We start from the raw sequence: 19,400 nt of genomic DNA on the forward strand, positions 1-19,400 counted from the left end.
TGGTCTCTTGGGTCACAGCTGTGTGACAGCAAATTAAATGCAGCGTCACAACAACTGGATAGAACCATTGTTTCCAGGTCTCTGGATGAACTCTTCTCATCACATCAGTCACCATCTCACAGTGAAGTTCATTTTAGCCTGCTTCTTCCATAGTTTTGAGTTCTTTACTAGCAGCAAATCTATGTAGAGATTTGCAAATAGATCATATGTAGAAAATTGCTGTCAAAATCTGAAAATACACACATCATTAAGACGGATGTGCTTGGAACCAAAGACAGCTCAAGAAAAGTTATGGCTTGAACTTTTGTCCGTTGAATGAAACATTTTTAATTGTTTTAAGCTAGTTTGTTGTGGAATGTTTTCATAACCTGAGACATAACATATGCTGCACATTATTTGTTTTGTGCAAGTGACTTCTAAAGTAACTCCTATAATTTCAGTATCATGGCTGCGCGTCTGAAACTTGCCAGGAGAGCAGTTATAATCATAAAGTTTGTAAGAAGTCTATTCGTTCTAAGAAGTGTGATATCTTTCTGGTCCATATCATTGTTATGAACAATCGTGCTTCAAGATTCTATGATGACTCATCCACTGGCAAGAGTTGCTATAAAAAGACAAACCTGTATTTCTAGGTTTCTATTCCTTTTTGACTAATTGCAAAAGCTACAAACAAACTGATTTGAGGACTCAGCATTTCTGGCTTTCGTTTATCTCAGTCAGACTTCTTTGATTTCAGTCACGGATGAATATGATCAGTACTTCAGCAACACAGAATTCTTCACCATCCTGTTCTTCAAAATACTGTAAGATTGCCAGCTATCTGATGAGCACTTAATTGTGCAGCAAAGTTGTAAAGTTTTGAGGTTCTTAGAAGAAAGGCTGTGTAAGGATAAAGTATTACCATTATCTCTCTGGACTAAAGACCCACTCTGTTTGTTGCAAAGACAAAAGTCAATGCCATCCCTTCTTCTGATCTGAATATTTAGCTGAAATTCATGGTTCTGAAAGCTGTTTCTTTTTGTTGGAGACAGTGGTGACCGAATATCTTTGAAGCAACACTGTTCATTTGCAAAGAAGATACTTACTTCTAAGAAGAAATCAAATAATTAGGCAGAGGTTCTTTGCTCAGAACTGCAGGTTTCTTTTGGTGAGCACTCAGCATAAAAGCATACTTCAACATGTGTTTTCAGGGCCATGGCATGCACCAGTGTTCTTCAGAGCAGAGTTTTGCAGAATCTTGCTACAGAGGACTGGAAGGAGGCTCCAGAGCCTCTTACACTGAGAACTTATTAAATACACTGATATCAATAGATGCCTTTCTGCTTTCTACATTCACACCTCTGAGAACAGTTTGCACAGTATTTGTATGCATCTTCTTGTGGTAACCCACGTGGGAAATCAGAAAAAAATCTTCACATCCAATTAAGTGTTTTTTTTTTTCAAATTGTTTCCTTGGTGTAGACCAGAGTATGCAGAATTATTTATTTCCTGTTCTCTTTGTTAAAAACATTTATATATTTAAATACCTTTTCCATGTTTCACTCTTACTTATCTAGACTAAACAAATCTAGTTCCTCAATAGCATTTAGCATTTTCTTCTAGGGATGTTTCTCAACCCTCAGGACAGTCTTGCTCTGGTCAGCTCTCTCTAGCTTTCTCAAACCGTGGTGACCCAAAGTGGGGGTCAGGTTCCCCATATCATTCGAGCACTTTGTCTGCAGAAACAGAAGCTTCACAGGCAATAAACCAAATCTGCACAGACACTTGGGTAGGTTTGTGTCACCATGCATCTGTTATGGGCCCCATGCAGGTTCTGGAAATCATTGGAGACAGCTGCTGCTCACCCCACCCTGGTTTCAGAAAGGCAAACCCCAACTGATTGAATTATCAAGAAAATGCTGTACTCATTTGAGTTGCAAATCTTTGCTACCTGTTTGCCTGTTTTCACTTCCACAGATTTTGGGGCAACTCTTGTAGCCTTAACTTCTGTACCAATCTCACCTATTTTAAAGATTTGGCAGTTCTGTCTGGGAAGAAGTATGACAAATTACATGTTTTGAGGAAAAAGTAAAATTAAAAGCAACAGTCTCCTGAAAGCCTTCTGTGCTGTTTCAGCTTTACAGTGAGCTTGCTTAGCTGGTACAAAGGCTGGGTGCCTTTCCCATAGTTACAGGGGAATACCATCAGAGAAGTGCTATAAGTACCGTGTCAAGTGCGTAGGCATGATCTTATGAGGAGGCTTATTTGTTTTCTGTCCTGTTCACTGAAGGTCAACAATTTTGTGTCTTGAAGGGCTGAATGAAGCTGCCTGTGGCAAAACTTACTGTCTGTCAAAAGAGTTTACATTTTAAAATAGCTTGGTAAAACATAATGCTTAAAATAATAGATAATAGGGAGTTATACAGCCTGGAAGCTTTCATGTGAGTCTAAATCAGATTTTGCTTCTTTCTGGTACTTTGGTGAGGTGCTGAGGGCTGTGATAGGGAAGGTGTAGCACACATAGAGCTGCATGGCATGGTTCTCCTCGCATCCAGGCTGTCAGGAACAAACAATGGCAGTGCAGCAAAGACAGACTGTATTGTCATGGTGGTGCCCTCTGCACCCACCAAAACTCATATTTATGGGTGGCATTTATAGTAAATAAGGCGTACAGTTTCAATCCTAGCTGCCATGCTGTTATCAGTCACTGCATCCTAGTGGAGAGGAATGGGAAGAAGCTGAAATGAACCTCTTAGTAAAACATGAAAACTGTCTTGCAGGTCTGATTTGGAAGAAACTTCAAGTTTTGTTGATATAACCATAACTAACTTTGAACAAGTGTGTGACATCTCAGCTGTTCTCAAGCCATTACTGGAGCTGGAAGAGCAGCTATGGGGCTGTCTTTTGTCTTTTAAATTAGAAAAAAAAAAATATTAGAAATTAATATTTTTCTCAGTATGTTACTGGCACTCAAATGTAACTGTGTGTCCATTTCCTGTTTTCCAGATGAACACTAATGTGCTAGTTGCACATTTTTTCTTAAAAATTAAAGGACAGCATCATAAAACTGAGCTGTTACTTTGCCACCAAAATATACATAAGGTTTTTATTTTCTGAACACAGATGTGAAAATAGAGGAGATAGGAGATTTTGGTCAAAACCTGGCAAACTTTTGGACTTTTGTTGGACTATTTGGTTTTAAAAAAAAAAGTAATCTGAGGAGAGAAATTGTTGTTGAATCCGTTTAAGCACTTCTGGCACTGCCAGAATCTTGGACCATGAATCTGAGTTCAGTTCCATTAGCTAGTTCCATTAGTCCCTTAGCATTTCTTTGTTAATTTGATTGGCATCTGATTTACATTACTGTGAGATCAAAATCAATTTATTTACCTTTGAGAAACAGAATAGTCATTACAGAAAATACAGAATTGTATTTGTTAAAACTACTCTATGCTTTGTTTTGAGTACAAGGAAATGTAACAGGTTTCTGCAGGTGTTTCTGAAGAGTTAGCAGAATATCCCTTCTCCTATGTTCAGAAGGAATGGACTTAATCATGGTATGTGGGTCTCCCAGCTGCTTCAGGACATTCAATATGCTCAGAAAGGTGCATGTTCCGCAGTGAAAGCCAAGTTTGCTTCTATAGTCAGTACCTATAATGCAGTGAGAGAGAGTTAATAACCATTTCATTAGCGCTGCAGAAACCTTTTGCACCTCTCCAGGGAAGAAACAACTTTTTCTTCTGTGAGTGGCTGAAGCGTTGCCTTTGGAAGTTTTCACTCTTGGGATCCAAATGCTTGCTTACATTCATAACCTGTGCCACCCAATTGGTCTCTGGAGAAGCCAAAGTAGGTTTGACAAGCTGGATTTGGGTTTGCAATTGTTTCTGGTTTTGTTTAAGATTCGAAGGCTGTAGATATGCACAATACTCCAACAAGGAAAATCATTATTTAATGGGAGCAGTGGAAACTATGAAGTGTTAAAGAAAACCTTAGAAAGAGTCATACACAGACTCCCTTGACTGTGCAGGGTTGGGCAAAGTCAGGTACCTCATCCCATATGTGTGGGGACTCTCTTAGTTCTAAACATGAAGGTCTGCATATTGACACGATTCCTCCTGCTACACCTACAGATGTAGGTAGAAATGATTAGCTTAAGAAAAAAGTGTTTTCTGTTACAGAAAGTGAAGTGATTTAGTACAGTGTTTGCTCTACGCTGTAATGCTCTAGTCCATGTACAGAATGTCAGTGTATTTGTGAATCTTTACTTGATATTGTTAGCTTGCTTGTGCTTTGTTCAGAGGATGCAAAGACTCAAAGGTCAATGACGGGTGTTTCTGAAAAACCAAGTGGTGACTGTCTTCCACAAATCACAGAACAATAGGGATTGGAAGGGGTCTCTGGAGATCTTCTAATCCAAGCCTCTGCTAAAGCAAGCTCTTCCGTTTGAGTTTTTTCACGAGCTACTTATGTACCCATATGGGTCTCCTGCCCCCTTTGCCTGATTTCTTACTCTTAGGGATGCACCAATCTTGAGCTTGGAAAAAGTGGTGCTTATATGTCAATCAACTCTCCTGTGCCACCAATGCTTTAACCCATGGGATATGTCCAAATAAGTCCTTGAAAAGGTCAAAGTTGGCTCTTCTGAAGCCCAGGGTTGCAGTTGTACTTATTACCTTATTTGTAGAGAGAGGAATCACAGTTAATGTCTTTTTAAAGTACTTCTGACATTGTCTTACAGGTTTTTTTTTCATTCATTCTTCACCCTTTTCTCTATAAGAATTTCATTTCAACATTATGAAAGACTTATTAGTTTATGTAGATTTTTTTTTTTTTCAAATGTTCTTTGATCTGAGACAAAATTTGATTGAATTATTGCTGTGGCTTAGGCAGCAGAGAGGATACAGACATATGAAAGAGGGGAAGAGGCATGCAGAATTTCCAAATCTGTTTATCCACAGTAAGGACCTTTTATTTGTAATTTGGGACTAGAATAAACAAGATCTTTTTCAAAGCTCTAAGGACTTTAGGAGATGGCAGTGTAAGCAAGCAACAACTGTACAGTAAATCTGTGTGCAGTTTCAACACCACTACCAAGGCATATTTCTTCCCAGTAAAGACACTGAGAAATGAGGTTGACTAGCATCTGTAAGAATCAAGTCACTTGGTCTAAATGTCTTATTATTTTAATTTAGGGCTTTGTTTAGGAGGTTTAATACATATCTTTTGGTTCCCAATTTGGTCTATAAATCTACAGCAAATGCTAGATTTTACAGGCAGAAATTTCATCTAGAAACCCTAGTGTCATTTTTTTCTTATTCACATCAGAAAATATACTCCTGATCCACAGCAGCACAAAGACTATGGAGTTCAGCAGTGTTTCTGTACCCCATAAATCAGAGATGTTCAGGATAACCACGCGTCAGAGCAGAGGCTCATGCAGCCACATATAGGCTCTGGGTTGCCTTTGAGCCTGGATAGCACACCCCATTAACTGTGCAATCTGGAAAACAAGGGGTGTTAATCCATGGCTCCTAGTCAAAATTAGCTGAAATGCTGCTGGTCATTGGGCTTTGGTTCCTATCTGAATATTCCTTAAAAAGCCTTTTCCTTTGTTTTTGTTTTTACTTTCCTGTATTTTTTCCCCATATTTTCAATCCAGAAGCTGTAGGTCTGGATAAAGGTAGATTGGGTTTTATTCCTGCTTCTTTCACTGCTTCACTCTCTTGCCTCTCCTTACTCCCTTGAGCTAAAACTAGGTCTTAGATTTAGTCACAGCTACCTATGGTTAGGAATTTCTGTAAGTTATCCAGTGTCCTGAAATTGCTCTACAATTCTCAGCCCCAGAATATGGGGGCTCATCTACTTCCCAAAAAACTGTGAGACTCCTTAATAATTAGCAAGATACTTTGTGATTAAAAATGGATGTTCTCTAGATATCTTTTGTTGATTAAATGAAGGAACATATGGTGGAAATGAGGAAATTTTTGAGTGAGGTCAGTGATATCCAACATGCTTTGCAGATTGTCTTTCAAGGCTAAATAGTGGAATTGCATTATACAACATGCACAGACAGTTCTGTAAACCACCGTCCCTTTTAAAAACATTCAAGTAGAAAATCTTAGTTTTTCATGACACAACCAGGCTCAAATTCACATTTAAGAAAGAGGATGGAAAAGATAAAAGACTTATTCAGCTTTCACCACGGTGGAGATTTTATCCAGTTCTACCTCTGCCCTTCTTCTGTCCTCATTCCCAGTGTTTTTGAACTCTGCCTGCAGTGCATTTCAGTGCTTGCCAAGATATCTCTAACTAAGGGTGAGTTAATGAGAGCATCTGGCCAGGAATGAGTGATGATGCTCTATGACCCACCCACTGAGCACATCTGGTAGTCGTGGCCATGGATGGGGAACCTTACCAAGCTCTACATCTTCTGCAGGAGGGGTTTTTTGTCGTCTCTGGCTGGGTAAACTGAAAATTCCCAAATCCTATTGGTTATAGAAAGGGGCTTTCATGTGAGTGTGAAAATGTCTATAAATAGTTGTACACACACACGTACATGCATTTACACTTTTTTATATAATTACAGTATACTTTTAATGAGTAAGAATGTGGGCTGCCTAAAAACTGTCTTTATAGATAATTAGTCCCAAAGGTCCTAAACTGGTTAACCATCAAGGCGTACTGCAAAAGACCTCTCTTTGGAAAGGGCTTTTTGAAGGAGCTGAATGTACAATCTCTCTGAAGGGAGGAGAGGATGAAAAGAGTTTATGTGCTTGGTTGACATAGCTCCTTTTCGATATGATTATTTTAAAACTGACAGATTATTTTTGTCCTTCTAATGATGAATTAAAGCATCCAGACACTTCTGTATGCATTTTGTTATACTACTGATATAAAAATCAATATATACAAATGCTCTGCTCTTGTTTTTCTTTGAAATCTTGCTAGTTTAAAAAAAAAAAAAAAGATGGATTTTTCAGACAGCACAATGAATCATCAGTGAAGTGAAAACACTGGGCAAATTCTCTTTTGTTTAAGAGAATAGCCTGTACACAGTTCAGGCCAGCACATTTTTCATGGGATGCAAGGGAGCAGTTCAAAGAATTGGCAAGGAGCGGGTCCTGCATATTCATGAGGCTAGGCAAGGAGGTGAAGGTACAGGAGAAAGCAGAAAAGCAATGTGAGGATAGAGTGGAATGTGGAGTGAGTTACCACGGTATCCTATTTTACTGTTTGACGTAAAGCTCTTTGCTTTTACACAACCACTGGAATTGAATTGAAGCAGTGCAGGGAATAAATAATGAATGTGTCTTTTACATACTAACAGAGGAGAATCTGCACCTCATCACAGAGATAATGTGCCCCTCTGTTCTCCCCCCAGTCTCCAGCCTACGTTCCAGAAGTCAGTCAAGATCTTATCCAACAGACAGAGGAAAAACTCGAAAACAGTCCCTGCAAAGAGCTATTCTCTCACTGTACAAAGTAAGTATAACCTGATATCCAAAGACCACACGGCTGCAGTCAGTAGCTTGTAAAGACTGTCAGGTAAAGAGAGAAATTTCGATTTGAAATCAGGGCATGTACCTTCAGCTTACATTCATAATCTTAGAGGCATAACTGACAAGCAGTGAAGTCATTTCATCCCAACGAAATATAATAAATATTTCCATGCCATTATATACACTACACACAAGCACTTAGTGTTTTAGGTATTTGACAGAGCGTTCTAGCCAAGTGAACCAGCCATGGATTTCATGCTGCGTGAAAAGAGCTACAATGCTAATATATCCAAAGAAAACATCTCTGTTTCAAAGTGAATAAAAATTAAGTGGCTATACAGTCCATTTAGACAGAGGAATGTGCAAACTTGCTCTGCATGGCTTTTCCAGAAAATCTTCAGCAGGAGAATGGGGCTTTTTTAAAGCTTTCTGTCTGTCTGTGGAGTTCAAATGAACGTGCATTATTTCATCCTTTGTCTGGGAAAAGGCTTATCAGGTTTTGTAGTGGCGAGGCAATTTGCACTATTATGTTCTAAAGCTCCAGGTATGCAGTCTGCATTTGCAAATACTGACCTGAGTATGTTCATAACAGTGATTGTAAACCAATAGAAATATGAAAAGGAGGGATCATCACAAGCTGGCCCATGTGGTTTCTGGCTGAGCACAGTTTGTTTTCCCTGGATGATGTAATGGGGATTTGTAAAATTCGCTCTGCTGTCATTCATTGTTTTGACTCATTTCATTGACCTTTTCTGTTTCCAGTTATTCTTTGCATTGGTAGGAGATGTGGGTTATTTCTGGCCTTCTCTTATAACATAACTAGTTTACTTGCATTGGCCCAGTGTTCATGTTGAGATGCTAGCATAACTTACACCAGTTGTGTGTGCCAGTCACAATGACAAAGGCAGAGCTGTGCTTGACATAGAAAACCCTGATGTCCGTTTCCACTTCTGAAATCGATTTGAAAGCTGACAGTTTACTGTAAAATGCACTTTGTTGTTGCCAAAGAGGGGAACTAAAAGCAAACAAGTGCTGAAAAGCAGCTATTGTTCTCTGAAATACGTGAAGCTTTTAATTAACTGAATGAAATGGGCTAACATTGAGCTCCACTTCATTCGGGCTCTTATTCACAGCCAGCCATCCCTTCTTCTGAAGCAAAACTGATAAATTAGCCAGCTTAGATAGAGACTTTGTATATAAATATGCTGATTGTTTTAAGTGGACTGAAATGAGCTCAAAAGGAAGTCTTAAAAATTTGCTGTTGGCATTTACTAAACGTACAGAATACTGTTAATTTTAGAAGTGCTCACAGCCAGACTGAAAAGGGGAGCATGCACACAAATATGAAACTTAGTCCTGTTGGAGCAGGAATGGGGATGAATTTCAGATAAGTTGTTCGAATGGGGATGAATTTCAGACAAGTTGATCTAGATAAGATCAGTCTGTAGAAGAAATGTGTGTATAGCTGTATGTGCTATTTCGATCTTCAGTATTTTGACTTTTTTCTCCTGCCTTCCCCCAATTTCCCCAATAATTTTCAGTTTGAATTTGAAAATTTGCTAAAGCTCATTAAGGCTAGGTGATCTTTCTTTGTTTTTATTTGTAAACTTGAATTTTCATAAAAAATTCAAACAGCTGAGAAATTCCAAAAACGGAGGAATAGCGGTTCATAAATGGAAGGGATCTGAGCTGAGGAGATGCATTATTCTTCCTGAATTGCTTGCTCATGTCTAGAACCACTCAAGGATGAGTCACAGTTTATCAATTTGCAAACCAGAGTAGTTCTTCAGAGTGGATTTCATCCTCCAGCAAAAGCTAGAGAAGTGTCTATAGACGCTTATGTATCGGCACCACTGCCAGCAGAGGCAGTTGCAGTAGCCTCAGTAATTCAAGAACCAAAACCACCAGTTCAGCATCCTCCAGTGAGCAGCATGACAGCCTCCATCTCAGCAGCTCTCTCAGCTCAGCCTCAGTTTTCTTAGCTCTAAACCTTTGGCCTTCCTTAGGGAATGTCTTTCGGTCTTTGGCTGCTTCTTGCCTGTCATAAGTAACATATTTATTGGTAACATTTGCAGATTGTCCTTTCCGTAAGGACTTTGCTGTCCTAATGTGAGGACCCAATTCTTTTTATCAATCCAGAAACAAATTCAGATCCCTATTCAGACTCTCCTTCCTCTGTTTTACTCTATGAGGCACACTGCTATTAGAAAAATGCCTTTGACTTTAATCAGTTATCAGTTCTTCTGTATACCAGGAATTGAGACAGATTTTATTTTTTGCTCAAAATAATGCCCCCGATGTTCTCTTCTGAACAAAAATGGGCTTCATCCAGAAATTTTTAACCCAGATGTAAATATCTCCCAAAGTTTAGGAGCTCTACTGCTGTGGGTGTTGTATTAAGATGGTCTTAGTTTACTAAGAAAAGCAAATATACTTATTGTTTAGTATCTAACAGCCTTTGTAAAAATCCGTTTAAGCCAGTGGGAGAATCCTTGTTAATTTTCAGCAAGCATAACAAGTACATATTACTAGGCAGCTGGTATTAGATCTTCTGTTACAAAATACAAAAAGCATATCACTATGTTCCTAGGTTGAAACCATGAGTAAAATAAAGTAGCAATTAAGTAGACATCAAATGTCCTTATCATTCAAGAAGTCTGGATTTTCTCCTCTTATTTCGTTTCCCTTTTACTCCAAGTTCAGGATTTTAAAATGCTTATATATCCTTTTCATCTGAGATAGATCTGTCCTTGACCACCTCAGTGGGGAACCATTCCAAGAGTACCTGAACAGCATGTACTTCGACAGGTTTCTCCAGTGGAAGTGGTTGGAAAGGTAAGTGTCACAATTTATTTTTTTAAACAAAAATGAATACAAAGTATTTATTTCAATTTCCATGGAAAGCTTGTAGAATATAATCTCAGTCTAACAGCTGAGGTGGTACCAGTTTACTCCTTTTGCTTTTGAGGTAAATAGTTTGGCCTTCCTTCAGCATTACTATTGTGTCCTCCCAATATCTGCCATTTATGGTCCGATCTGTGCAGCGATTCTCTACTTCTTTCCACTGTTGTCATTTGAAAAGATTCATCAAGACTCATTCCCCATTTCCCTGAGCTATACTCCAGGGAAATTCTCCCAGAGAGGTCCAGGAAGGCTTTTCTAATTTTAGCATTTGCTTGCAGCTGTTCATTGTTAGAAGGTTCAAGACGAAGTAATGGTTTAGCCACAGGAAGATGCCACATAGAAAAGTCATTGTTATGCTGGCTTTGGATTTAATTTAAACACAAACTGTGTCTCAAGATGTGATCATCCAACAAGCACAACTTGTGTCTGGGTTATGTATAATCCTTGATCCTTGAGGTCCCTTCCAACCGTAGCCATTCTATGATTCTCCTGCAAGCAGCTTGGGCACTTTCTTTGCCCAGCATGCTTGTGCATGCATGGTGAATAGAACAAAACTTATAGCCCATAAAAAATAGGAATCCAAGCCTCCTCAGTGATCCGAGAAACTTCTGTGTCCAATTTCATTGTGCCCTGTCAGAGTGAGCTATTTGTGGCACAGCAAAAGGGCACACTGAGCTTGTTTATGACCTACCCTCATGCATCTATACTGCTAAATGTAAGCTATACATCCAATCTCTGGCTTTTATATTTGCAAACACTGTGCCCAAGAAAGACTGAAACAGATGCTGCTTGCTAGGGAAGCAAATAATAAAAGAGAAATCCCTCCCAGAACACCAGGGAGCCTGTTTTGGCTTCTAAAGCTACAGTGTTCTGCCATTTAATGGTATTAAGTATGATAGGCATATTAGGTATGTTTAAAATACGTTCAACATTTGTTGTCTTTCTGTTCAGCTGAATATGGTGACTATTTGTCTAAACCAGTTATTGCAATTATGAAAACACTGTAAAACAGACAAAAATGCAGCATGTAGGTCCTCACACCATATTTATTGGCTAGGCCTCTAAGGACATATTTAATAACCAAGCAGCCTTACTGGGTACTTATTTGCAGGGAAGGGACCTTTGCCTCTTCCATGCTGGAGAGTGCTGTAGCAGATGAACACTGCTGGGTAACAGTGACCTTGAGTTGAGAGAAGCACCAGTTTCCACAAATGGCATTAATTACGGCAGATCAGTTAGGGCCAGAGCCTTGAGTGGTGTGTATAAGCGTAAGAGCTCAGGGATTAAAGGAGCTGTGCCAGTAAGTCTCCCTGGAAAGTTACAAAGCTGCTGCACAAGAGGGAAGGGAAGTGGTGGGCAGAGGGGAGAGCCGTTTCATGCCAAGACATGCTCCACATGCCATCTCGACTGAATCCAGAATCTACCCTTCCATTTCAGTTGAAAAACATCAGATGATTCATCTCTAGCCAGGCTACTTCCTAGCCATTCTCTCATTTAGGATAAAGGAATTTTCTCAAATACTTTGAGGATTTTTTTTTCCATTATCCCAACGAATGTGAGAAGCTATTGGCCGTGCCTATCCAGCTTAAGAAGCTGGGAGAACTGTTTTTTTTAGGATTAGCAAAGAGATGTTAGTGATTGGAATCTGCTGGCTCAAACAGAGAGTCACACAGTCCATTTACTCCAGGGACATCACTGAGCACGTAGTTATCACTGCTAATTGTTGCTTTTAACCCCAATAGCATTCTCAGTGTCTTCTTAGAAGCCTGAAAATAGCATCTTCTAGTTTTGGCCATTTGAATGCTTTTCTTCACCTACTTATAAAAAACAATAACAAACATAAATGAAACAATTTGCTTTAATGTTTATTCTTGATTGTCATCGACCCCATCACTGCTGCTGCTAGAACAGCCACGTTATTGTGCTCCCTCTGCCGGCTGGCTGCCCGCCAAAGGAAAACAAAGCTCCTATGCGGTTCTGATGAATGTTCATATTGATTGCCAATGTAATTTTAAAATTTCAGTGATAGACTGGTGGACACAAAATCAGATGTCTCAGAATCCAGAGTACTTTCTCTGTCGCACTGTAAAACTTCGATGATAGCGAATGTGGTGGAAGTAAGATTTAGGGCTGCAGCCCTTTAGGTAGAGCAGAATTTTGTGGGAATCCTGTAAGATCTTGTGGTGGCTGTGCTTGTACAATTACATAGCAATGTGTTCTCAGAGATACTTATTTGACCCTTAATTTGGCCTTTAAATTGCTACTGAATACACACACAATTTAACTCACTAGATGGAGAAGAAAAGAAAGAAGAGTCTGCTAATTTGCTTAAAAAGGAGACTTTCTTGTCAGGTAAATGGTCTCAGCTAATCTGTTTCACATGCCCAAAAGGAAAGAGATGCTTTTCCTCCTTTTTTGCCCAGTGGTGTGGTCCCAAGAGGCTGGTAATTCCGGTTGGGCCGGAAGGGCTCCCAGCCCTGCTTCCTGCTCCTACCCCTCTTGTGAATGGGATCTGAATCCTCCATTCCAGTTCCCGGGATTGTTTTTTGCTTGTTTCATATTGATTTCCTGTTTTGCTTAAGGTCAAGAAAACGTAAGTAACATAGTGATTGAATCTTGGGTCTCATTTTCTCCATTTGAAGAACGAGCAAAGTAATTAGATGTTAGCCCAGCATTACCCTTAAAAAGACGTACCAGGAGATGATCCACAGAATTCATGTGTTGTTGCAAAGCTCTCATGCCTCGTGTCTGCTTAACAAAGGCCAAAGCTATATAATGGAGATTCAGAACCCTCCTCAGTCCTAAGATGCTAGCTGAAATTATACTGATGACTCACTAATGTGTTGTATTTTATTACAGCTTAATATGTTGGAATTGAAAAGTTCAAGCCATACGTTGCATTGAAGTAATGTAATTACATAATTATATATTATATTATGCTATATAATTACCTTGAAATAATTTGATTATATAATATTTATCTATTTTGCTTTTCAAAAGTATGCCCTGAAATAAATAAATCACAGAGAGCGCATTAAATGTAGTTGTCTTTTTTTTTTTTCCTTTTCTTCCAGGCAACCAGTAACGAAAAACACGTTTAGGCAGTACAGGGTGCTAGGGAAAGGCGGCTTTGGGGAGGTGAGTGGTTCTGAAAGTTTCTGTTCTGAGTGTTTATTTCTTCTCAGGCACTGCAGTTATAGTATCTCAATGAGACAGGGACTGATTTTCATTAATTGCTGATAGTTTTGGTTAACCTCTCCTGACACAGCAATCTCAAAAGAACACTCTTGAAAATTATTTTGTATTTGACTGTTGCATTCACATTAGAATTAGGGTCACACCCTTATTTGTATTTTACTAAAGGCTTGAGGTCACTGCCTACGCAGCACAGTCCAAGGAGGCCAAGGCAGGCCTTTACTGAGCAGATTACCATCTACACAGACAAAAGGAGGTGGGATAGGAAGCAGGCGGAGGAAAGTGAAATAATTAAACCAATATTACACAGCAGGTTTGGAAACAGCAGTCAGTTCCCCAGCTGCCCCAGCCTAAGCCTTATTCACTGCACCACTGTCTCTAACCTTAAAAGGACTAAATCAGATCAGATCAGCTTGTGAGGAGCAAAGTGCAACCCAGAAAAAGTGTTATATTTAACTTACCCAGCAACTGTTCTCTTTAATTCTCAGGTCTGCGCTTGCCAGGTTCGAGCAACAGGGAAGATGTACGCCTGCAAAAGATTAGAGAAGAAGAGAATAAAAAAGAGGAAAGGCGAATCCATGGCACTAAATGAAAAGCAGATTTTAGAAAAAGTCAATAGTCAGTTTGTAGTGAGTATTGAACTCTCTCTAGCATGGCTCTGTGCTCACCTGCTGAGAACAGTCTCTTGTTGAATCTGATGCCTCTTCCAACTCCTCGTACAGAAAAGGTGCTATTTTCTGTAGGGAGCCCATCCTTCCACATTTCACCATGCACACTTCCAGAGTCTCACTTTTATCTGTGATCTGTGGGAAATGCACCAAACGATGTGTGTGTTTCTACTATGTGATGCTCTTTTCAGCCTTGACTTGCATCAGGCAGAGCTATTTTTGTCCTGTGTGATTACCTGAATTCCCAGTGTCTGGGAGAGTGGAGCTTGGAAGAGACTGAAGGAGATTTCAACCCAAGTAAATGAGAAGAGACTGGCTAGTAGCAGCAGCCAGCCAGTGACATGGAGCAGGTCAGCCTGACTTGGGGAAATACCTGAGTTCGGCCAATTCTTGTGTTTAAACACTTGCCTTAGATAAAAGAACTACTGTTGTCTCAGCATCTGTTGTGTTCTTTTTACTTATTTTAGGAAACACAATCTGAATACAACAGATGGAAAGGTAATCATGTTTGCTTACCTCTGGCAGAAGCAAAGACAATGGCACATACTTAAAAGAGATGTGTAGATTTTGGCTTGTTTGATCATTGCTGGGGCACCGCCAAAGCCTCACAGGGGTGATGGGGACCTTCCTGCCTCACTCAGTTCAGCCACCATGGGACTGAGTTTTCCTGGGAACTTACTGTGTTTGTTTGACAGCTATCCAGCAAAACAGTGCAGCCGTAGCTGTAGCTTCCCTTGACTGTTAAGATTTCTGTTACTTTGAAGAATCTGGGCAGTAAACTTGGGGATTTCTGCTGATAAGTTGGCTGGATTCAATAGATGAATTCATGAAGTCCTAACAGCTAATTTTTCTACACTTTTAAAATATGTGTTTGTTATTACAATAAGGTCCATATCAATTTCAGGAAGCACTTTTTTTTTCTTTTTCTAGTGAAAATTGTTAATGAAAACTTAGTGATTTCTTCTTAGCAGATAAATGAACCGTCTATCTTACAAATGTTTTTTTCTAGGTCAATTTAGCCTATGCCTATGAAACAAAGGATGCACTATGTTTAGTTCTGACCATAATGAATGGAGGTGATCTCAAGTTTCATATCTACAACATGGGAAACCCAGGTTTTGAGGAGGAAAGAGCTTTGTTTTATGCTGCAGAGATTCTTTGTGGTTTAGAAGATCTTCACAGAGAAAACACAGTATACAGGTGAGCATTTTTTGTAGACTTAGGACGACTTTCTTAGGAAGACTTTCCCAGGGAGAAAAGAACTGTGCATTCCCCTCTACCCATTGTGGTGCAAAAGAGAAAAGGTACCCCAGTGCTTTGATGAAATTTCTCAGAGCCATTTACAAATACAATATGATCCAGTAATAGTGAAAGCAAGCAGTTTCTTCACTGAATACATTGTGTCTAAATTATACAGATCTAACACAGAACTCCCCAAATGCTACATCAGCATCCATTGTGACCAAACAAAGTTATGAAAGTTTAAAATGATTGAATTAAGGAATCGAGTTTCTAGTTGATATGAGATGGAGTTCATTCTGTTCAAGTCTTGATTATGTTGCATAAGAGCTGTGGTGCATCGAAGATGGAGAAAAACACCTCTCCTAAAATGGAGCATCTTAGGACATTTTAGGGTGAAGGGTGACTTCAGAGAGAGTTCTTGTGGCTCCACGGGGATGGTTTTCTTCAGTCAACAGTCAGTGTAGTTGTAAACACCATTTAATGTTTGTATTTGCTATCCTAGCTTGTGAAATCATTAAAGCCAGCATTCACACCAGAAGAGGTACTGTAAATTGATGAGAGCATCCAAGGACAATAATTAATAGATAATAGCATGGGTTTCGATTTTTTTTTTTTAAAAAACAAAGCCACACTTTAAATCATTGATATACCCATGTATAATAAGCACTGTGCACATGTTTGCATACAGAGAAATTAGAATATTGTTCTTTGGAGGATTTCTCTGAGAAGTTGCCATTCTGTTGCCTTGCTGTGACTCCGATTTTGCTATCTCGCATAAGGAGAGCAGGCACAGGTAATACACTAATCCACATGGCACTGTCCCAGAAGATTTTTCAAGGAAAAAAAATGGAATTAAGTGTTTAAAGTCAACTGAAAAAAACAGATGTTAATTGATGTGTCTGGCCTTCTTTTTCTTTAAAATATACCCTACACATTCAGAAAAGTTTTTAGGAAGTGCTGTAGTTTTTCTTTAAGGAAAAAAAAACCCTTAAATCACATATCATAAGATTTCATCTTATTGATGAAAAGAACAGATAAATTCATAGTGTGACTGGTAAAATGCCATGCTAATGCCACTTTCTAATAAACAAAATTATATGTGGTCTACTAAAATACTATGGGCTTTGAGAGAAATGGCATCCTACCTCCTTAAGCAGTTGTTTCACATAACTCTTAAAAGAGCTGCTAGCTCACGCTTTGGATGGTACATTTGGATGGTGATTAATGATAGATATCTTTGTAGGTGGCATTTTCTGGTAGCATTTTAGAAGCATCTGTAGAGACCCCTAATTTGTGTTTTGAGATCTGTGAGAAGTGCTATACAGGTCAAAAAAAAATTAGCAACTACATGCTACAGCTTTCTCAAGGTGAATAATGCATAGCAAAACTTATCCCTCAGACTTAATTTCATTTTCTTTGAACAAAATGCTTCTGAGTAAATCACAGCATTCCAAAATAACCTCCCCATCTCCTGGACCAGTGACGCATGCTGTGGATGTGACCCGAGAGAACAACCAGGCCCTGTTTCAGGATCAGAGTCAGATGAAAAATCCGAATTCCCTTGCCAAATGAGGAGCTTACATTACATTTCTCAACTGCATCATGTTAGTAAAGGTCAATGGGTTGACTTTTCATGGAAAGCAGACAAGAAAACCTTCTGGTTCTCCTCGAATTATTTATATATAACTATATATATTATAGCAGCGCTTGCAAGCTCCAATATGCATCAAGATCATATTGTCCTAGCCTTACACAAATATACAGCAAAGCCTTGTCCACCATGATTAATTGCATTGTTTATGCTGTCCCGCAGAGCAGAACAACATACCATAGCCTTTCTGCATGGGCACAATGCCAGCAGTTTGTGTTCCAGTACGTTTAGGCAAGGTGAGCTTCGGTTTCTGAAGCTGTACCATTGGGAAGTATCCTTACATATAACATGTAACACAGAGGAGTTTGAATTCTTCTGGACATTTCAGTACAAAAATCACATTCCTCCTTGATGCTTTCAAGTTAGCTGTGCTAAGGGAGCTGTCCTTGATCCTGAAGAAATGGAGATCTGAAAACAGAAATGACAACTGATGTCTTCAGGAAAGGAAGGATTGCCTTAACTGCCCTAAATCACAAAGGACTATAAAGGCTGCACTGCTGTTCTCAGCGTCTTCATGGAGAGTCTCTCATTTTCTCAATCAAAGAAAACATATTTTCTCAGCTAGCATACAGCATTCTTTTCATTTAGCTACAGCTTTAGATGAGACTAATAACAGCTGGAGCAGAAGATGACGTAACTAAATGAAGTCTAAGTTCTTCAAGAAGATAGTTCTGAAGGGTTTCAGGATACATTTTAGAAAGTAACTGTGAAATGCCCTTGTCTGTGTTGCTTCAGTACTGGAATACTGCTGATAGACAGGGAAAGCCCATAGTGATATGTTAAAGAAAATCACAGATTCTCCTCTGAATTCAGCTGCCCTTCACATATTTCAGTATTGTTTACTTGGCAAGTAAGCTTGGTACCATTGGGCACCCAGTGAAATTTATCTTGAGAGGTCAAGAGGGTCTGAAGCTAGCAAGAAGAGGAAACTGTTCACAGCATTCTATGTTCTTGCTTGAAAAAATAAATAAAAACAAGATCAGTTTTGAGATGCCACTTTCAACGTTGTCAAAACTATCGAACACCGCTCTCCATCAGAGGAAATCTCAAGGCACTGAAGCAGCACAGTTCAAAAGGCAGGGAGGACTCCTGCCCAGCCTCGGTGCATCGCACAGCTCTCGTGTTGTGCTGATTTCTCTTTGCTCTTTGAAAAGAACTGTGTCTTGCTGGGAAGCTAAGAGAATCAAGCTGCTTCACAAATGCAAGGAGGCCTTAAAAAAAAAGAGACCAAGCACTTCTTGGATTTGGACCAGACTAACACTGGTAGGAGTCAAACATGTAAAAGACAGGGCATAAAGCTGTGAACTGCAGCAATGTGCTTCTCCTTGATTTACCCAGACGTGCCGATGCCTTCTTCAGGTTCCTCCAGTTCCCAGCTGTGCTTCACCCCTGCCATGCCTGGGTTGGGGAGCAGCTGCTGGATTCCTACTTCAAAAGTGGCCCCTTGCTTCCAGGAGTTGCAGAGATGGAGCATTACTGGTATGGACAGTGTCTAGAAGTAGCACCATGTGGAATGGGCTTGATGCAGGCAAACCCTTTGGAAGAATGACTGCCAAGGCTCTTCGACATATGTGAAAATAGAGGTTTTTTTTCAGAAGTTCTTAACTTGGCTGCATTTGGGATTTTTTTTTTTTTTTTTTTTTTTTTCCACAGGAGCAGTAAAAGGCACATCTTTGACATCAGAGTGACCACCTTGCCAGTTTTCGTGGCACTGCTCCAAACCACAAAGGCACCAGAGTTTCACAAATGTTTGCAAGAAGAATTTTGATCTGGGCACAGCACTCCCCTCTACCCCTCATTTTCCAAAGTGGCTGAAACTATTATGTGCACAAGTGTATGTACATTCACGTAGTTGGCCTGAGTCAGATGCCAGGCATAGAAAATTTAGCCCAACAAATCACTTTTTCCATTTTCTTGAGCAAATAAAATATTTCAAAATTTTTAATATTTTTAACAAAAAGATTTTATAAAAGGATTTGTTACAGAGATTTAACACCACACAGCACTATAAGGCTTGGTTTACAGGCTTTACTGGTCTAGATGGATGACTCCATTATAGTGGATTGCAAACTAAAAGCTTGGCTTACTGGAAAAATGTAACTCCAGCTTGGAAAAAGACATATGGTTTCAGTCTCTCTGTGAAGTGAGTTGAAGCAAGTTGTATTGGTTTCATGAGTTCCTTACTGTTTAGTTGACACTCAATTGGTTTATTACTAGTCATAAATGCACTCACACACTGTTGTATGCTTATGTTATCAAAAC

General features: G+C 39.4%; 1 protein-coding gene across 2 annotated transcripts in view; it reads left to right on the forward strand.

The window, feature by feature from the left end:
- The window catches only part of GRK5 (G protein-coupled receptor kinase 5), a 166,460-nt gene that overhangs the window by 125,160 nt on the left and 21,900 nt on the right, over positions 1-19,400 (forward strand). For both annotated transcript variants that reach the window (XR_016468870.1, XM_031597397.2), the window contains exons 5-9: positions 7,361-7,461; positions 10,221-10,313; positions 13,457-13,520; positions 14,066-14,206; positions 15,255-15,445. Coding sequence is in view for 1 of the 2 variants with exons in the window: in XM_031597397.2 (XP_031453257.1) it covers positions 7,361-7,461; positions 10,221-10,313; positions 13,457-13,520; positions 14,066-14,206; positions 15,255-15,445 (590 nt within the window). In the remaining variant the exon portion in view is untranslated. The remainder of the gene's footprint in view (positions 1-7,360; positions 7,462-10,220; positions 10,314-13,456; positions 13,521-14,065; positions 14,207-15,254; positions 15,446-19,400) is intronic.

This window comes from Phasianus colchicus, chromosome 8, assembly GCF_987193195.1.
Source record: "Phasianus colchicus chromosome 8, bPhaCol1.hap1.1, whole genome shotgun sequence".
NCBI lineage: Eukaryota > Metazoa > Chordata > Aves > Galliformes > Phasianidae > Phasianus > Phasianus colchicus.